The sequence below is a fragment of the Thalassophryne amazonica genome, chromosome 11, assembly GCF_902500255.1.
Source record: "Thalassophryne amazonica chromosome 11, fThaAma1.1, whole genome shotgun sequence".
NCBI classification, from domain to species: Eukaryota; Metazoa; Chordata; class Actinopteri; order Batrachoidiformes; family Batrachoididae; genus Thalassophryne; species Thalassophryne amazonica.
The window spans coordinates 15,803,496-15,822,148 of NC_047113.1; the positions used below are offsets into that span (position 1 = coordinate 15,803,496).

At 40.8% G+C, this 18,653-nt stretch overlaps 1 protein-coding gene across 2 annotated transcripts in view; it reads right to left on the minus strand.

Moving 5' to 3' along the window:
* Positions 1 to 18,653, minus strand: part of cyfip2 (cytoplasmic FMR1 interacting protein 2) — a 56,739-nt gene that overhangs the window by 37,478 nt on the left and 608 nt on the right. For both annotated transcript variants that reach the window (XM_034181130.1, XM_034181131.1), the window contains exons 2-3: positions 6,473 to 6,622; positions 4,647 to 4,736 (exon numbers count right to left, since the gene is read on the minus strand). In XM_034181130.1, coding sequence (XP_034037021.1) covers positions 4,647 to 4,736; positions 6,473 to 6,589 — 207 coding nt within the window. In that variant the 5' untranslated portion in view covers positions 6,590 to 6,622. The remainder of the gene's footprint in view (positions 1 to 4,646; positions 4,737 to 6,472; positions 6,623 to 18,653) is intronic.

Below are 18,653 nucleotides of genomic sequence, written 5' to 3' on the forward strand. Positions count from 1 at the left end.
AAAATTAGAAAGGTCTTGTCTCAGAGTGATGCTGAAAAGCTAATTCATGCATTTATTTCTTCTAGGCTGGACTATTGTAATTCATTATTATCAGGTTGTCCTAAACGTTCCCTGAAAAGCCTTCAGTTAATTCAAAATGCTGCAGCTAGAGTACTGACAGGGACTAGAAGGAGAGAGCATATTTCACCCATATTGGCTTTTCTTCATTGGCTCCCTGTTAATTCCAGAATAGAATTTAAAAGTCTTCTTCTTATTTATAAGGTTTTGAATAATCAGGTCCCATCTTATCTTAGGGACCTCATAGTACCATATCACCCCAATAGAGCGCTTCGCTCTCAGACTGCAGGCTTACTTGTAGTTCCTAAGGTTTTTAAGAGTAGAATGGGAGGCAGAGCTTTCAGCTTTCAGGCTCCTCTCCTGTGGAACCAGCTCCCAATTCGGATTAGGGAGACAGACACCCTTTCTATTTTTAAGATTAACCTTAAAACTTTCCTTTTTGCTAAAGCTTATAGTTAGGGCTGGATCAGGTGACCCTGAACCATCCCTTAGTTATGCTGCTATAGACTTAGACTGCTTGGGGGTTCCCATGATGCACTGAGTGTTTCTTTTTATTCACCTCTTTTTGCGCTGTATGCACCACTCTGCATTTAATCATTAGTGATTGATCTCTGCTCTCTTCCACAGCATGTCTTTTTCCTGATTCTCTCCCCTCAGCCCCAACCAGTCCCAGCAGAAGACTGCCCCTCCCTGAGCCTGGTTCTGCTGGAGGTTTCTTCCTGTTAAAAGGAAGTTTTTCCTTCCCACTGTCGCCACGTGCTTGCTCATAGGGGGTCGTTTTGACCGTTGGGGTTTTTCTGTAATTATTGTATGGCTTTTGCCTTACAATATAAAGCACCTTGGGGCAACTGTTTGTTGTGATTTGGCACTATATAAATAAAATTGATTTGATTTCATGGGTATGTAACCTTTCTGCTTGTACTGTAATTATATAATTACTGTGAGAAAAGGAGGACTATAACAGTGTATGTTCAACCTCAATGGAACTTCCTGATTAAATACCGTTAAATAAGGCACAACTTCCCCTCTTTGCCAGTCAAATCACACTCTCCACTCAGTCGGTACCAGGGAGAAGAGGTTTAGTGGTCCACTGCCTGTCTGATTCACAAGTGTTTGTGTGTGCATGCGTGTGTGTGCATGTGTCATAGGCCAAGCCAAAGCCAAACAAAAGAACCAGCTTGTAATCAATTCACACAAAAACAAGGCTTTTTTCGAGCGTGTGAATTCTTCCCACAGACAACTTTACATTACATGGTGTTCACTGAAACAGGAACAGCCACTAATGAAAATTCAGTGTGAAAAATCTCCATCTGATTACCGTTTGCCATTTATCCAGTACAGAACCGCAGCGGCAGCAGGCCAAGTGAAACAGCAGAGACATCTTCTATCCTAGCCACATTCTCCTACTCATCTTAGGAGAGGTATTTCTAGACCAGGTAGGATATGCAGTACCTCCAGTGGTCTACCCTAGGGGCTTCATCCCAGCTGCATGTAACTGGAAATCACTCAAAAAGTAGCCAACCTAGAAATACCCAAATCAGACATTCAAACCATCTCAACTGCCTCTTCACACAATGGAGTAGAAACTCTATCCTGAGCGACAGAACTTCCTGATGGCAGAACTCCACTCAGTTACCAAGTCTGAGTCCAGTTAACTGACCTACTTAAACCTTATGTAACAGTCCAGGCTCTGCATTCTCAGGATGGAAGACTACTTTGTGTCCCTAGGGTAATTAAAAAGTCTGTGGGTCACAGAGCTTTCTCTTATCGTGCACCTGCTTTGTGGAATGATCTCTCTGCATCAATAAAACAGTCAGATTCTGCAGACTTTCAAATCCAGACTTAAGAAGCACTTATTTTCCCTTTTGAATGGCTAGCATACTGGCATAGTATGTTACTATGCTTTCTACCCTTTTAAATTAATTTCATTAGTAAAGAGAGCGGGCCGCAGCCTCAACTTTATCTAAAGTGTGGGTCTTTTAGTGAAGCTTAGGACTACTGGCCAACAATCACCTTATTATTTCTTCTGTTTTTCTTGTTGCTAAATGCTGTTAAATGATACTGTATTTCTTGTCTTTCTGTCATCTGATTCTGTTTTTTCTCTCTGTTTAAGGTGCGGCTCCATCCAAAGATGGGTGTGGTGTCTTCTTCTGCAGGCCTTCCTTCCTGTGCACCGGCATGGACTCCAAAAATCTCCCAAAATTTCCTGTATAATTTCCTGTATTGTCTATTGTGTCGGTAGCATGGCCCAAGCAGAGTCTGGTATGCTTGAGGTTTCTTCCTCAAATCATCAGAGGGAGTTTTTCCTTACCACTGTCACCTGTGTGCTTGCTCTAGGGGTTGGTAAGGTTAGACCTTACTTGTGTGAAGCACCTTGAGGCAACTTTGTTGTGATTTGGTGCTATATAAATGAAAATAAATAAATGAGTGGCGTTATTGTGTTAGCAAGGGCATCCGACGTAAAACAAGCCAAAAACAAAGACACAGAAGGCCCAAGTTAACAACGACTGCCGCTGGTGCCGCTGCCCAACAGGGTGCCGGCGTAAATTGGGCTACTGCTGGGCAATGAAGCAGAAGATGAGGAGAGTGTGTCCACAGACAGTGGGAGATGAGGAATACTAGAAGGGTGGAAGTAAGAGTTGGGACTTTGAATGTTGGCAGTATGACTGGGAAAGCGAGAGGGCACTGGCTGATATGATGGAGAGGAGAATGGTAGACATACTGTGTGTGCAAAAGACCAAGTGGAGGGAAGTAAGAGCAGGAGCATAGGTGGTGGGTTCAAGTTGTTGTATCATGGTGTGGATAGGAAGAGAAATGGTGTTGGGGTCATTTTAAAGGAAGAGTATGTTAAGAGTGTGTTAAAGGTTACGTGAGTCTCTCATAGGGTGTCTCATCACCCTTGTAATTAAAATAGCTAAATCAATAAATGGTTCTTTAAAAACCTTTCATCTATAAATTAAAACCACCTGTTATTTCAGATTAGATGATTTCTTGTTTAACATAAGGAACCTTTGACATTTATTTTTAGACAAATAAAATAACATGGAAATCTGTATATTTTTTAAGTCTGGTAGATTATTACTTGATTGTTGAAGCTACCTCAAGGAGAAGTGCACTGTTTAAGTGATAAATAATAAAACAATGTGATTAAAAAGAAATTATTATATATTTAGCATTTGTTCATTGTTCATTCAGTTTTTGAAAGTATTGGATCGGGACTCGGTATCGGCAGATACTCAAAATCAGATGACTCGGAATCGGATCGGGACCAAAAAACCTGATCGGGACATCCCTAGTTTTTAGCTTGTTTATGTTTAATGTCGCCCAATGTGTTGAGCCAGACTGCCATCAATATTTTGTGCTTTTTAAGTTTATTTGATTTTTGCGCAAATGATGGCATCTCATGAAGCCTCACTTTGCACCGATTTGAAATCTTACACAGTGTCGCTACTCAGTGGCCACCTCATCTGTGCAACTTGACACTAACTCATATAAAATGTCAACATTTGTCATAAGCTGGTTCTGTTGTCTGTGTGAACTTGAATGATCAAACTAACCTTATACTGGGACAGTGATTCCACACAAATGCGTGTCGGTACGTGTTCACTTTTAGGTTCATATTTTAGGAGAAAAAAGTTAAATTAACCATTTCCATTTATGCTTCCAAAGATTGTGCATGGAATAATGCAGTCACTTGCTTCTACGTAATGGCTGGCTCCCTGTTTCCTCTGTTCGACTCAAGCACAGAGACCAGGCTGAAGAGGATGACCCCATCCCCTGCACTGAGGGCTGACCATGCCTTCCTGCACAGAGCATGAAACTAGAGGGATGCGGTCTATATACATGAGCAGCGCAGCTCATTGAAATACCGGTGACTTATGGAAACAAACATGCATGTGTCTATAATCATACTGTGCAGAGTCGTACCATGTGTTCTGTGTACAGTTCTGTGCACCAAACCTTCCTATGTGTACTGTATGGTTTAATACAAATATATGTATTGTGACACCCCTAGTGTGTATTATGTAAGTGATTATTTGTTGTTTTCTATGTTGATGAATATAACTATAAGTCTATGTTTTGAACCACTTTGATTAGTTTGTTATGTTTGTGCTGGCAGAAACTTGAGTTTTGAGGATATTTTGTTAGGTTTTTCTGTTTGTTTTTTCTCTGTTGCTTGTAAAAAAATGACATGTTAAAAAAGGAAGGTGTAACAGCTGTGGCTTCATCCTACGCCATGTAAATTTTAATCTGAAACAATAAGAAAAAAAAAAAAACAACTAAACAACCACTATGGCCTCAGATGAATGGAGATGATTATTCTCTTCCAAAGACCTTCATATTCTGCGGAAAACTTTCACAATGAGCAGACATCACAGCTGTAGTACTGTACATCATCTGCAAAAAGCAGAGGTGCAACCATGAGGGTACCATACCAGATATTCTCTGACAGCTACACTCTGAGATCCTGTCCACATAAATCACAAGACAAGTCACTCATTGAAACTCCACATACAACCAAACAGCTATACAACCAATATGACTGAAAACCATGACATGCAGTCGATAAAATTAAATACTGGTCTTACCATGCTGGAGTGGACTGTAGCCTGCTCTATGTAACGGGCGATGCCAGTCACAAATGCATTGCGGTCTTCAAAATTGGTGTCAAAATTTGCCTGCATGAGGAAATGGAAAGAAAGGTGAAAATGTGTTAAGAGGTAAATATAACGCAATAGTAATGTTACAGTTTGTGGTACAAGTTAAACCCAAATATGTAGAATGAGAACTCCAAAGGATGAGACAATAATTCAGTGGTTTATTAGATGAGTCCAGCAAAAAATGTATGACACTTTGTGTGAACAACAGGGTAGCCAAAACATGGTGGAAACAAAAATCAAATAACCAGCTGGGAGAAACGACTAACAAAAAAACAGGAGTCATGAGACAAGCACAGGGATTGTCCGGAGAATATAGCAATACTCAGAATATGAGGCATGGAGCAGACAAGGGAAAAGCAAAGACCATCACAGAGGCAAACACCATGTTAAACAATGAACTGGCAACGAAGCAACAGAATATTTGAGCTTAAATAAGGAAACAACTAATGAGACAGGTGCATAGAAAGAAGGCAGGAACTAAACACACATGTGGAAAATAAATGGAGGAAAATGTGACAGAACGAAAGAGACAAGGCCAGGAAACTATACGGCAGACAAATCAAGGGTGAGTGGAAAAAGAAACAACACTAACCAAACAAAACTATCAAGGAAGAAAAATAGCAACACAGAAATGAGTGCAGCAGAAATACAAACAACTAAGAAACCAAAAACAAAGTGATCAAACATAAATGACACTAAGAACAAAATCATGAAAACCAAAATCCAGACTACCATAAAAAAACAACGTGGAACTCAGAATAAAAACCGCCCATAAGAAATACATAAAATGACAGGCGCAGGACCCAAACACAAGAATAAACAACCCACAAGGAACTGGACACACACACGAGACAGAGGGAGACCTGCATGACCAGAAGACGGAGAGGAGGAACAGAGACAGACACACACACACACACACACACACACACACACACACACAGGGAATCGATCGCCACACCCCCCATCCACAAAACACAGAGGAGAACAGAGGCCATGAACAAGACACACCCACACACACGCAAGACGCAGGGAGAAGAACGGCAGACACACACACTCACATCCACACACTGGAGGAAGAAACACACACATGCAGGTGCACAGGACGGACAAGGGGTGACAAACCTACACACAGGGAGCGAGGAACAGGGCGCACACAACAGACACGAGGAGACACACCCACAAGGAGACAAGGGAACAACAACAGATGAAAACCCCCAAAATAATACACACAGTTAAAAACACAGCCAAATGGGCCGATGGGTGTAACCGCCACAGCTAAAATACCCTTGGCCGTATGAGCATGGTCTTCTTTATAATTTGTGCACCAAAGTTGTTTAATTGGTATCCCAGTGCAAACTATCATGTCAGTTTTGAACATGTTCATAACACTCTGGAGCTCCACTGGACTCCTAGCCACCGCACATTTGGCTTGCTGCAGGCTCGCCGCAAGTCAGCTATCAATTTTGATGCCAAGCACTGAAAGAATCACTCTGATATGAGGGGTTTAGGACAGAGTGAATGCCACACCTTTCACATGCTGTCCCCAGCTCTAGTGGCTGAGAATCCACTGAACATGAAAAAAGAGAAAAATAAAACTTTTCCCAACTTTTGTAGTGTGGCATGTCTGCTCACGAGGATTCAACACCAACTTACCTGATTGCTCTGGGGTAATCAGAGAAGTTGTATCTTGGCCCATTAGAGTGGAAAATGGTGTCTAATTTGGCCAAATGTAAGTGATATGCGAGTGTGTGTACCTGGTACATGATAGAAGAAGGTGGAGGTTCGATACATGGCTGCTGATCTGGGAGCGGCAGCTCCTCCAGCAGGTCCACATTGGAGAGAGCATCCTCCAGGGTAACGTGGGTCGTCATGGTAACAAGGAGTCACTCACACAACAACCCAGTCTGGTAGAAAGTGGGACAGAGAATAAGAGATTATGTGATCAAGAGGCTTTAACAGTTGCTGAGGCGACAGAATATATGCATGATGCATGGTCTGTATGCAACAGTGAATACAGAATCAATAGAGAAAATTATATAACAGCTGAGTGGATATTCCGGTTTTTAAAAACCTGAATAAGACCCCTGGGTTACTCCTTTTCTAACCCGAATATCAGGTCATATAAACGTGCATCGGGATATCCTCATAGAAAGGAACATTATTTTGTGTCCTGCGCATGTCCTATCTGCAAGGAATCTTGGTCTTTTGAGTACAGCAACTACTTGTATGCGGCGCGTGTAACCCACCGGACACCACAGAAGCAGATGTAAACAGCGCATTGTGTTCTGCGTCCTTATCAGGCGGGCCGGTCGCAGCACCAGTCGGCATATCACCGCGATTGCTCTGCCTCTGATGCGCTTACCGTCTGCAGCTTGGTAAACGCCGCAACGGACCACTCACATCACCCCCCTCTCTTCTGTGCGTAGCTGCGCCAAATCTGGCAACAGGTCCAGAGACGCTCGCTGTTTTGATGTGGAGGCAGCCCGCAGGAGAGAAAAATGAGAAAATGTTAATGCCTGTTTGAGAAAAGTGTGTAGTGAGGGGTTTTACACGAAGCAGGATTACATGAAGCAGGATTTGCACGAACGCCAGATCAAATCAAGCACTGGTGGACGACGTGCGTTGCTGTTTAGATGGGGATATTCCAAATGATACCAGTGACCATGTATACAGGAGTAACTCTGTCTGCTTAAGCATGTAAACGAGTTATTCCTAATGATTCAGAAACCGGAATATTGACCTCAACCCGAATATTAACGGCATGTAAACGTAGTCTATGACTGAATGTTATGGAGTTATGGGGTCAAAACAGCAAGAATGGTGACAAAGGTCAATTTTAGTTTGTACAGGGGCCAAAAGTTAAAGTTGCTCTAATTTTGGTAAAAAGTGATGCAAATTATTGGTTGAGTTAATGGGGTTTTAAAAATGAATAGCTTGCATCATGGGTCATGCTTAGTTATCATGTTACGGGTTAAGATATGTCACATGTCAAAGTATCCAATGGACATCGACATTGTTTGACCTTTACTTTGCAGACCAAACATTCAACACAGTCAAAACTATTCCATTTATTAATTTGGCTGATGACTCCACATACAAATACTTGGGAATTAAAGAAAATGTTACAATAGAGCACAAGAAAATGAGAAAGAAAGCAACACAAGAATACCTAAACCGCTTAAAAAAAGATCTGCAAAACAGAGTTGACACCAAAGAACAAGATCACAGCCATAAACCAGTCTGCAATACCAGTGGTGACCTATGGGTTTGGCATAGTAGACTGGCCACAGCTTGAGATGAATAAGTTGGATACGAAAACCAGGAAGATGCTCACCCTCCACAAAGTCACATACACAAATCAGTGCATGGACAAAAACATCAAGTGGACAGATGGAAACAGCACAAAAGGGCTGGATGATTCCAAGACGAACTCGAAAAGCAAAACATTGACAAAGTTTGATCGATGCAGTGGCTTAAAAATGGAGAATAAATTCTAACTGGAGCACAAGATCAGGGATATCTAACAAATGGCTTCAAAAAATGGCAGGGATTTCACAAAATGATGAATGCAGATTCTGTCATACAGCTGTTAAGAGTGTAAACCATCTAACATGAGCATGCCAGATCCTCATGGCATATGGACATTATACATCCTGACATAACGAGATCGGTCAATATCTCCACTGGAAAGTATGCAAGGAACTGGAGGTGGAACTAAAGAAAAACGTCTGGGAGCATGAGCCAGCACCAGTCTCGTCCAATGAAGAAGTAACTATCTTCTACGAAAAAGAGATCCCAGCAGGAAGACAAATCGAAGGAGGTGCAATAAAACCTGATATTGTCATCTAGAAAAAGCAAGAGAAAACAGCCAAAATCACTGATGTAACAGTCCCCAATGACTATGGCCTAAATAAAAACATTGATATCATACCAGTTGAGGTGGGGGCAACAGGCCTTATGAAGAAGAACCTGAAGAAATACCTTGAGGCAATCCCCGGTCACCCAAGTGCACACAAAGTGCCGTTGTCTGCAATTAAGGGAACAATCACCATCTTGAAGAAAGCCCTCAGATACAGTGCCAGCTATGGTTAGGGTACAACTATCAAGAGTAGGGTGCAACTTTAAATCCAGGGTCTGGGGCCCATTGCATTTTATTATAAAGAAATCTAAGAGAAATTAAAAACAAAGCGTATGATGTGTTTTGGCAGGGTAGCAAAGGAGGACAGGATGAAATCCAAGACTTGAGCTACAGAACTGCAAATGATAACAATGTGCACTATCCCTATCCATATGAATGGCTCACATGTAGAATGAGAACAATCACAGTGGAAGGCAGAATTGAAACCATAAGTGAGGAAGAAGCAATCTCCAAAAAGAGTAACTGCCTCCATAATACAAACTGGTTTAGGAAAACAAACCAAATCAAAACTACGCGACTCAGTATGGAAAACCAGAAGTTGCACAGGGAGAAACCATCAACAAGTAAGCAAATTCCTATCACTCACAAGAAAATTGTTAGTGGTTTGTTAACTGCATTCCTCATGATAGATTAACATTTCTCAATATTGCACCCAGTGAGTCAAAAATTCACACATTCTTGAGAAATGCTGGTTTCTGAGAATACAAATGATGGAGAACCACACCCTACTTTTTCTGGATCAGGCTCAAAACGTCTCAATTGCCCCTCGTATATATATATACAAAAAAAAAAGTATTGTCTGAAATGTATATTATATATATATATATATATATATATACACACACACACAGTAGTGTTCAGAATAATAGTAGTGCTATGTGACTAAAAAGATTAATCCATGTTTTGAGTATATTTCTTATTGTTACATGGGAAACAAGGTACCAGTACATTTACACATGAGATCCTTCTGAATGTAATTAAGTAAATCTGCAAGCCCAGATCTGTCATTCAACGGAGAAATCTTCATTTGAAAATGACAAATTTACAGCTAACATTTAGCCATCTTCAAATTGTCCCTCTCATCATGGACGCTGCCGAGACATCACGGCCAATTGTAATTTGTGGATTTACGTCAGTTTGCATCTGCACCTTTTTCTTGTCTTATACGGAAGGATCTACTTTTTTTAAAACTTCATATTGTCTTGCGGCACATTTGGTGAGTACACATTTCTTTTATTTGTGCTTGAAAATTATTTTGGGTTACTTTTTCATACGCCCGTTTGATTGAGTGGTGTCGCAATGAAAATCTACTGTCTTTCGCCTCCGGTACCATCGCGGGATATGGAGGCTCCGATTGCCGAGACGTGCGGTGCTGTGGATTTTGCCGCAAGAAGTCTGTCCTTGCAGCAACAGGTGTACCGGCCGCTTCGCATTAAAACAGCGAGCGTAGCGGAGGCAGAGAGCGGGAGAGGAAGAACGGCACCCGCTGTCAATGTCGTTGCTGATCTGAGCACACAGATCTGTATCTCACATTCATTGCAGCTTACTTTTGGATGTTGAAACCAGGACGTGTATAAGTAACATTACTAATACACGGGATCGGACTGAAGGCGGGAGTGCGTCATCTTGTCCCTGACGTCATGGAAATGATATGGCTGTACAAACTGTTTTCACAGAGGGCTAAATTTTAGCTGCAAATTTGTCATTTTTAAACGAAGACTTCTCCGCTGAATTACACATTTGGGCTTAGAGATTTACTTTACTGCATTCACAAGGGTCTTATAAATACATATCAGCTATTTCTTTCTGAAATCTGACCACATTTATTTCAATGCAGGTCTACTTTAAGAACAATGTTTCTCAATGTTCAACTGCAAGGAATTTAGGGCTTCCATCATCTACAGTCCATAATATAATCACAAGAGTCAGAGAATCTGGAGAACTTTCTACATTGGAAATCATGGACATCATGTCCTCTGGACAAAAGAGGAAAAAGACCATCTAGATTATTACCAGTGCAAAGTTCAAAAGCCAGCATCTGTGATGGTATGGGGGTGTGTTAGTGCCCATGGCATGGGCAACTTACACATCTGTGATGGCACCATCAATGCTGAAAGGTACATCCAGGTATTGGAGCAACACATGCTGCCATCCAAGCAACGTCTTTTACAGGGATGTCCATGCTTATTTCAGCAAGACAATGCCAAGTCACATTCTGTACGTGTTACAAGAGTGTGGCTTCGTAGTAAAAGAGTGCGGGTACTAGACTGGCCTGCCTGCAGTCCAGACCTGTCACCGACTGAAAATGTGTGGTGCATTATGAAGTGCAAAATACGACAACAGAGACCCTTGGTGGCCAAGATGTGGAAGTCTACGGCGTAATCGGTAGGGGTGCCAGAAAAAAATCGATTCACGTCCGAATCCGGATTCTTATTTGTTAAGATTCTAAATTGATCCAAAATGTCCAAGAATTGATTTTTAAAAAGCATTTGTTTCAACATTTTCTTACTTACTCACTGCGTGTATTGTTTGTCAAGCAACAGCCTCCGTACTACAGCGTCCCCACTAGGGGAGGGTCCGGCATGCTTCAAACATTCGTGAGCTACAGCTTAGCATGGCGGACGAAGAGCTAATTCAGCCAGTCAAAGCGACAGTATCACCTCAAAATCTCTCATCAGCCGTTAAAATTTTCACTGAAAACCAGCTTAATTTTTCGAACCGTGTCCACTTCGATGTGTCTCACAGGTTTAGAAACAATTTTGATCAAACAAAGCGCCAGTCTCTCAGCAACTTCTCAGACAAAGGAATTCCGACGAGGGGCTGGATGACTCCTCCCACAAGGAGTGCTCACAGGCGAATGACGTCACCGACAGGCGTGGAAAAACTCACGCATGCGCACGAGGGTTCAAGCATGTCTGACGTAAAAACTATATGAATGAAATCCATATAGTTTTTGAAAAAAATAAAAAGGACCTATACTTTATTGACAGCCCTCGTATATATATATATATATATATACACACGAGGTCTCTTAGATAATAAACGGACCCTTTTATTTTTTTTTTTAACTATATGGATTTGAATGACATGCGATTACACCAATCATGCTTGAACCCTCGTGCGCATGCGTGAGTTTTTTCACGCGTGTCGGTGACGTCATTTCCCTGTGGGCAGGCCTTGAGTGAGATGTGGTCCCACCCTCTCGGCTGAATTCCTTTGTTTCACACGCTGCTCGAGACGGCGCGCGTTGCTTTATCAAAATTTTTTCTGGACCTGTGAGGATTATCCGAGTGGACACTATTCGAGAAATTAAGCTGGTTTTCTGTGAAAAGTTTAACGGCTGATGAGAGATTATGGGGTGTTTCTGTCTGTAAGGACTTCCCACGGAGCGGGACGTCCTGCAGCGCTTCCAGGCGCTGTCGTCGGCCTGTTTCGAGCTGAAAACATCCTAATTTAAGGCTTAATTCACCCAGGACATCGTGGAGAGAACAGAGAAGATTCAGAAGAGGCCGGCATGAGGAATTTATGCGGACATTCCACTGTTTAAGGACATTTTTTTAATGAAAGACGTACGCGCAAATTCGCCGAGTCGTTTCCGTGACGACTCGGCAAATCTGTGTGCGCCGCGACAGGAAAAACACCTCCGTGTTGAAAACCATTTGTAGAATTCAGGCGGCTTTTAATGGCTTTCAACAAGTGAGTAACTGAGAAATTGTTTAACAGCTTGGGCATGTTCCAACTTGCCCGTTAAGATTTCCAACGGAGGTGTTTTTCCTGCCGCGACCCCCCGCGGTCGGGTCCAGCCCGACATGCGACTCTGCCCGCACGTTCTTTCATTACAAAATGACCGTTAACAATGGAATGTCCGAATAAACTCCTCATGCCGACTTCTTCTGAAAGTTCTCTGTTCTCTGATGACTTACTGCGTCAACAGAGCCTGAAATGTGGAAGTTTTCAACTTGAAACGGCGAGACGCTGCCGCCTCGAAGCACAGATCGCCGTCAGGCGCCGTGGACCGTCCTTAAAGCGACACTACCAGACCAAAATTTCTCATCAGCCGTTAAAATTTTTACCGAAAACCAGCTGAATTATTGAATGGTGTCCACTCAGTTGTGCCTTACAGTTTTGAAAAAATTTTTATCAAACAAAGCAACAGTCTCTGAGCCATTCCTAAACAATGAAAAAAATCGACGAGCGGGTGGGCAACTCCTCACTCAAAGACTGCCCACAGGCGAATGACGTAACCGACAGGCGTGAAAAAACTCTCGCATGCCCACGAGGGTTCAAGCATGTCTGATGTAATCACACGTGATTCAAATCCATATGGTTTTTGAAAAAAATAATAAGGTCGGATACTTTTCTAATAGACCTCGTATCTCATTGTTGAACAGTGGTGCAAATGAATGGCCTCTGCTGCTGAACTGTTTGCATTCAAGACAATAAAAATAAAAAGCTTTTGTTAATTTGAAAAGTATATTTAATGAACAGTAATCTCTGGATTTCTATAGCTTTACATGGATCCAAGTGTTGATTCTTTAAATGCTCAGTTCAGCATAATGTTTATTTTAAACTATTAATTTTATAGGGGAAAAAAGTTTTCACAAGGACCTTTTCAAACAGACACGCTCAGTGCTACCATCTGTGTTTGGAAATACAGACGCTGTTTAAAACCCAGGTTGGCTGAATAAACTTTCCCACTCTACACCAGACACTGCTCAACAGTTGGTGTTTGGATCTGAACAAAGCAAAAGGTCCCTTTATTCCCTTCTGCACAGATACAGACCAAGCTGTATAGTCACATGTTGGTTGGAGATGATAGCTGTGTAAAATTCCGACAGCTGTACCACTGCACAGATAGAACACAAAAATATGTCTGCAAGGGGAGCAGCCAGTGACATGCACTGCAAAGTGCCTTGTTGGCTTTGGTCAGATCTCCTCGTGAGAGCCACGTGAAATCGCTCAACCTTGCGCAACTAATGAGGTTTGCAGACGTGCAAAGTGCAAACACCGAAACAAAAACTAAATAAGTAAGACTCAGACTATAAAGCATTTAGAGTCCACAACCACCATGTGCTCATAGCAAAATATTGTGTTTTTGGGATGCCAGAAAAGCGACAGAGGAGAGAGAGTGAATGTGGGTCAATCCAGGGTCATGCCACTCAGTGGGATCTCCTTCCGAGCTAAGTCTGTAATAAACAAGCACGCACGCACTCAGTAAGATGAGCTGTGATCAGCTGGGAAGGAAACAAGCTTTTACTTCTTTCAACAAGCATGCACATGACCACTTATAGGCACTACTACACTGCTGCTGCCTCACAATCCCTATGATGTCATGCATATATTTTAAACCAGCAACACTAAACATTAATATGCAACAGGGAAACAGATTATTGATGGCCTCAGTACTATTCACAGAGGCCAATGTGATCCAGAAGAAGTGACTATTAAAAGGCCTAAAAAAAATGTCAGTCTTTTTATATACAGTTGTATGTAAAAGTTTGGGCACCCCCAATGATTTCCATGAAAATTCAGTAAGGTATGTCTTCTATAATACATTCCAATTCTAAGGTAGAACTCTACTAGTGTATACTAAGGCATATCTAAATATATATAAAAAAAAAAAAAGAAGAGTAGAGTAGAGCCACTTACGCGCCTGGTCTTGAGAACCAGGGATGATTTTCCTTTATAAATCATTAGCTGCTTGGATCAGCAATTTCAATTAAATATATCATATAGCAGACAAACACAGTGATATTTCAGAAGTGAAATGAAGTTTATAGGATTTACAGGAAGTGTGCAATAATTCTTTAAACAAAATTAGGCAGGTGCATATATTTGGGGACCCTAACAGAAAAAAATACATCAATATTTAGTAGATCCTTCTTTTGCAGAAATAGAAACAGTCTCTAAACACTTCCTATAGCTTCCAACGAGAGTCTAGATTCTGGTTAAAGGTATTTTGGACCATTCTTCTTTACAAAACATCTCAGGTTTGTTGGTTTCCAGTCACGGACATCCCACTTAAAATTGCACCACAGATTTTCAATAATATTCAGATCTGGGGACTGAGATGGCCATTCCAGAATGTTGTTCCTCTGCATGAATGCCTTATAAGATTTTGAGCAGTGTTTAGGGTCATTGTCTTGTTGAAAGATCCAGCCCCAGCACAACTTCAACTTTGTCACTGATTCATTAACATTGTTCTCAAGAATCTGCTGATACTGACTGGAATCCATGTGATCCCCAACTTTAACAAGATTCCCAGCACCTGCACTGGCCACACAGCCACACCGCATCAGATCTGTGGGTTGACTATGACTGTTCTCACCATCCTTCGCTTCAGTATATTTGAGAGTTTTCTTGGCCAGCCACTTCAGGCCTTAACTAGTACTGTGCCTGCGGTCTTCCATTTCCTCACTATGTTCCTCACAGTGGAAACTGACAGCTGAAATCTCTGAGATAGCTTTTTGTATCCTTTCCCTAAACCATGATGTTGAACAATTTGTTTTCAGGTCATTTGAGAGTTGTTTAGAGGCTCCCATGTTGCCACTCATTGGAAGAGATGCAAATGGCCACCCTTTCTCATGATTGGATTCACCTGTGTAAAGAGGTCAAGGGTCAATGAGCTTACCAAACCAATTTTGTGTTCCAATAATTAGTGCTAAATGTATTCAAATCAATCAAATGACAAGGGTGCCCAAATTTATGCACTTGCCTAATTTTGTTTAAATAATTATTGCACACTTTCTGTAAATACTAGAAAGTTCATTTCACTTCTCAAATATCTGTGTGTTCATCTGCTATATGATATATTTAACTGAAATTTCTGATCCAGACAACCAATGACTTATAAAGGAAAATCGTGAAAATTACCAGGGGTGCCCAAACGTTTGCATACAACTGTACAAAATAAAAATGTGAATGTGTTTGTCTGTCTATATGTGGGCTGTTTTACAATCAGGGTACATAAGTGGATGTTAAACATAAAGTTTGGTGATGGAAATGACCAACAAAGTTTTGTTTGCCATACATGGATAACTCCTATGGTCTATCAGCAGGAACTGTCATTTGGTTTAATATCCCCTTTTGTTTAACAGCAGAACTCTAAATATACCAGTTTTTACTTAAATATATATGTCATTTCCATGATGTCTAATTTTAATGGGCTGCCAGAACTATTATCTATTTAGTAGGTAACCACTAAATGGACTAATTTCCCTATCAAAGACTGCTGTATAACAATCTAACTCCCCAGGACCATTGCCCAGTGGGGAAATGACTTGAAACTGGCATTCAAAAATAAAATTTCTTGTCTGTCAAAAATGTCCTCTCCAGAAATAGAGTGCATTTCAAAATCAAGCATCAGCGTTATGTGAATAATAATATTTTGTTTGAAAGAAGTAATCACTATCTATATGTTATGCCACAAAAGGATGTGTACTAATTTGCTCAAATGTTTTTAAAATTGGGGTGGAACTATCTATTTGTCAAAAACTGTCCTCTCCAGAAATGCTTATAGTCCATCAGTATTTGAGAATGCAGAAAAACAATAGCAGTTGTATACTCCGAGTAAATACTTACCATCAATTGTTTTTCGTAGATAGTATATATGGGTAGATTGCACTAATCATAGTCTGTATAATTTACACAACATTTATTTTAGTAAAAAAAAAGTTCTCTCTGGAAAGGTTGTACTTGTTATTTTCAATTGTGAAATAAATATATATGCAAACATCTGACAGGTCTGAAACATTGGGCATTTGAGTACCCCAGTCAGCAGTTAGATATGGATGAATAACTTGACCAAAGTAACCACGTTGATTTCTTGGTGCCAGTGACACATACTTGTGTACCCTGACTGTGAAACAGCCCAAGTGGCCCTGTCCTGCTTCATGCTCTGTGACTGCTGGGATAGGCTCCAGGCCCCCATGACCCCCCACTGGAGTAAGCGGGTATAAAAAAAAAATGGATGGGTGGATGTAGAGATTGGTTTTCACTGTGAGTTTACAGGGCATAATTTTACAAATTTGTTTATACAGAAGCAGACATATTTATTCACTGATTTTTTTTAAGTCATTCCAATATTTACACGTGTTCACATATTTTTCGTGCCACTGTATGTCTTAAACTTTATTTAAACTAAGCATTAAAAAATACCAACAGTATGGCAAATCAATTTGGAGGAAGCCACCAAGACGTACAACTAGAGTTGAAACAACTAATCGAGTTAATTGATTAAAATCCATCCATCCATCCATTTTCTTCCGCTTTATCCGGAGTCGGGTCATGGGGGCAGCAGCTCAAGCAAAGCAGCCCAGACCTCCCAATCCACACACACCTCCCCCAGCTCCTCTGGGGGAACCCCAAGGCATTCCCAAGCCAGCTGAGAGACATAGTCCCTCCAGCATGTCCTGGGTCTTCCCCGGGGCCTCCTCCTGATGGGACGTGCCCGGAACACCTCTCCAGCGAGGCGTCCAGGGGGCATCCGGAAGAGCTGCCCGAGTCACCTCAACTGGCTCCTTTCGACATGGAGGAGCAGCAGCTTGACTCCGAGTAACAACAATAGTAATAATAACTAATAATGCTACAATACAACTTTAGAGAAAGAGACATGAGTCACATGTGTCATTGTGAAATGACCACATAGTTTACAAGTTATACAGTGAATGTTGCACATATAATGAGTCAGTCTACAGTTTTGGATTTAGGTTTTATTGTTAACTGGTTATGCTAATTGCTCATTTGCAGCAACAAAAATACCTCTTTTTCACCATATATCTTATAACATTTATATGTTTCAATGTTGTTTTATGGCAACTCAGCACTTTGATAAAGCAATGCCATTTGAAATAATTATTTTTGTTCTTTATTATAAACTGTTTTATTCTTTATTATTTTATATTTCAACAGCCAAGAGACATCTGATGATTTGTTGATTTTCAAGTATTTTAAGATTTCAAATAATGTTCTGTTGTTAAATAAAGTGATGGAAGGAGAGAAAATTGTTTCCCTGGCACATTTTTTTAAAAATTCCCCACTAATCCGATTAATTGTGTCGAAACCCCATCAGATTCATCAATGATCCAAATAATCGTTTGTTGCAGCCCTACGTACAACAACTCTGAAGGAGATCTAGGCTTCTGTGGCTGTGACTGGAGAAACTGTGCACAGACTGATAGTGCAACTTTTATCTGTTCCAAAGCCAACAAACACTGCCTGCTTTTGGATGATAAGCATGAAAATTTGATGCTTTTCCCCTCATGTATGGTACTGCAGATGGCCCGTATTTGAAAAGCGTGCTTTAGGTTGACAACACAAACGGATTTCTTTAAATATTATCTTAACCCATTCATAGCATACAAGCATAGAAGCATATCAGTTACATAATTAGACACATTTCAGGGCTATGTTGAGTAAAACCGTAGCACGTAAAAAAAACAAAAAATTATGCATACTTTTAGTGCACCGAAAATTCACAAGAGAATCGGTAAGGAATTGGATCGATAAGCGGAATCGATAATGGCATCGATATCGATTATCAATAACCATCCCTAGACCTAATGCATTACTAATGATGAGATGCTGAAGAGCTTCACTCATACATGTCTGCGACACATATATATTATAATGTTTAGGTTCTCGTTATCATATACACACTTTTATTATCATCATCATCATTATTATTATTATTCTATTTTGTCATTTGATTTTTAAATGGACCACAGTGGTAAGTATTTTCACTTTGTGCCATCCATGTATTTTTAATATATTTACAATTATATTATGTACTTTTATTGAACTTACAAAATAAAATCACCTCGTGCATTAGACGTTATTAAAAATTCCTTTTTTAAATTTTGACTCGCAAAACATGCGGTGACAGGTAAAAGTAGAGGAAATAAAGCTGAAACAATACGGAAGTTATTGAAGGGGAGCATCAGTAACAGGCCGCCGTGACAGCGACGGGAACGTGCATGTACATACACAGCCCTGCCAAACGGACGAGAACATATAAA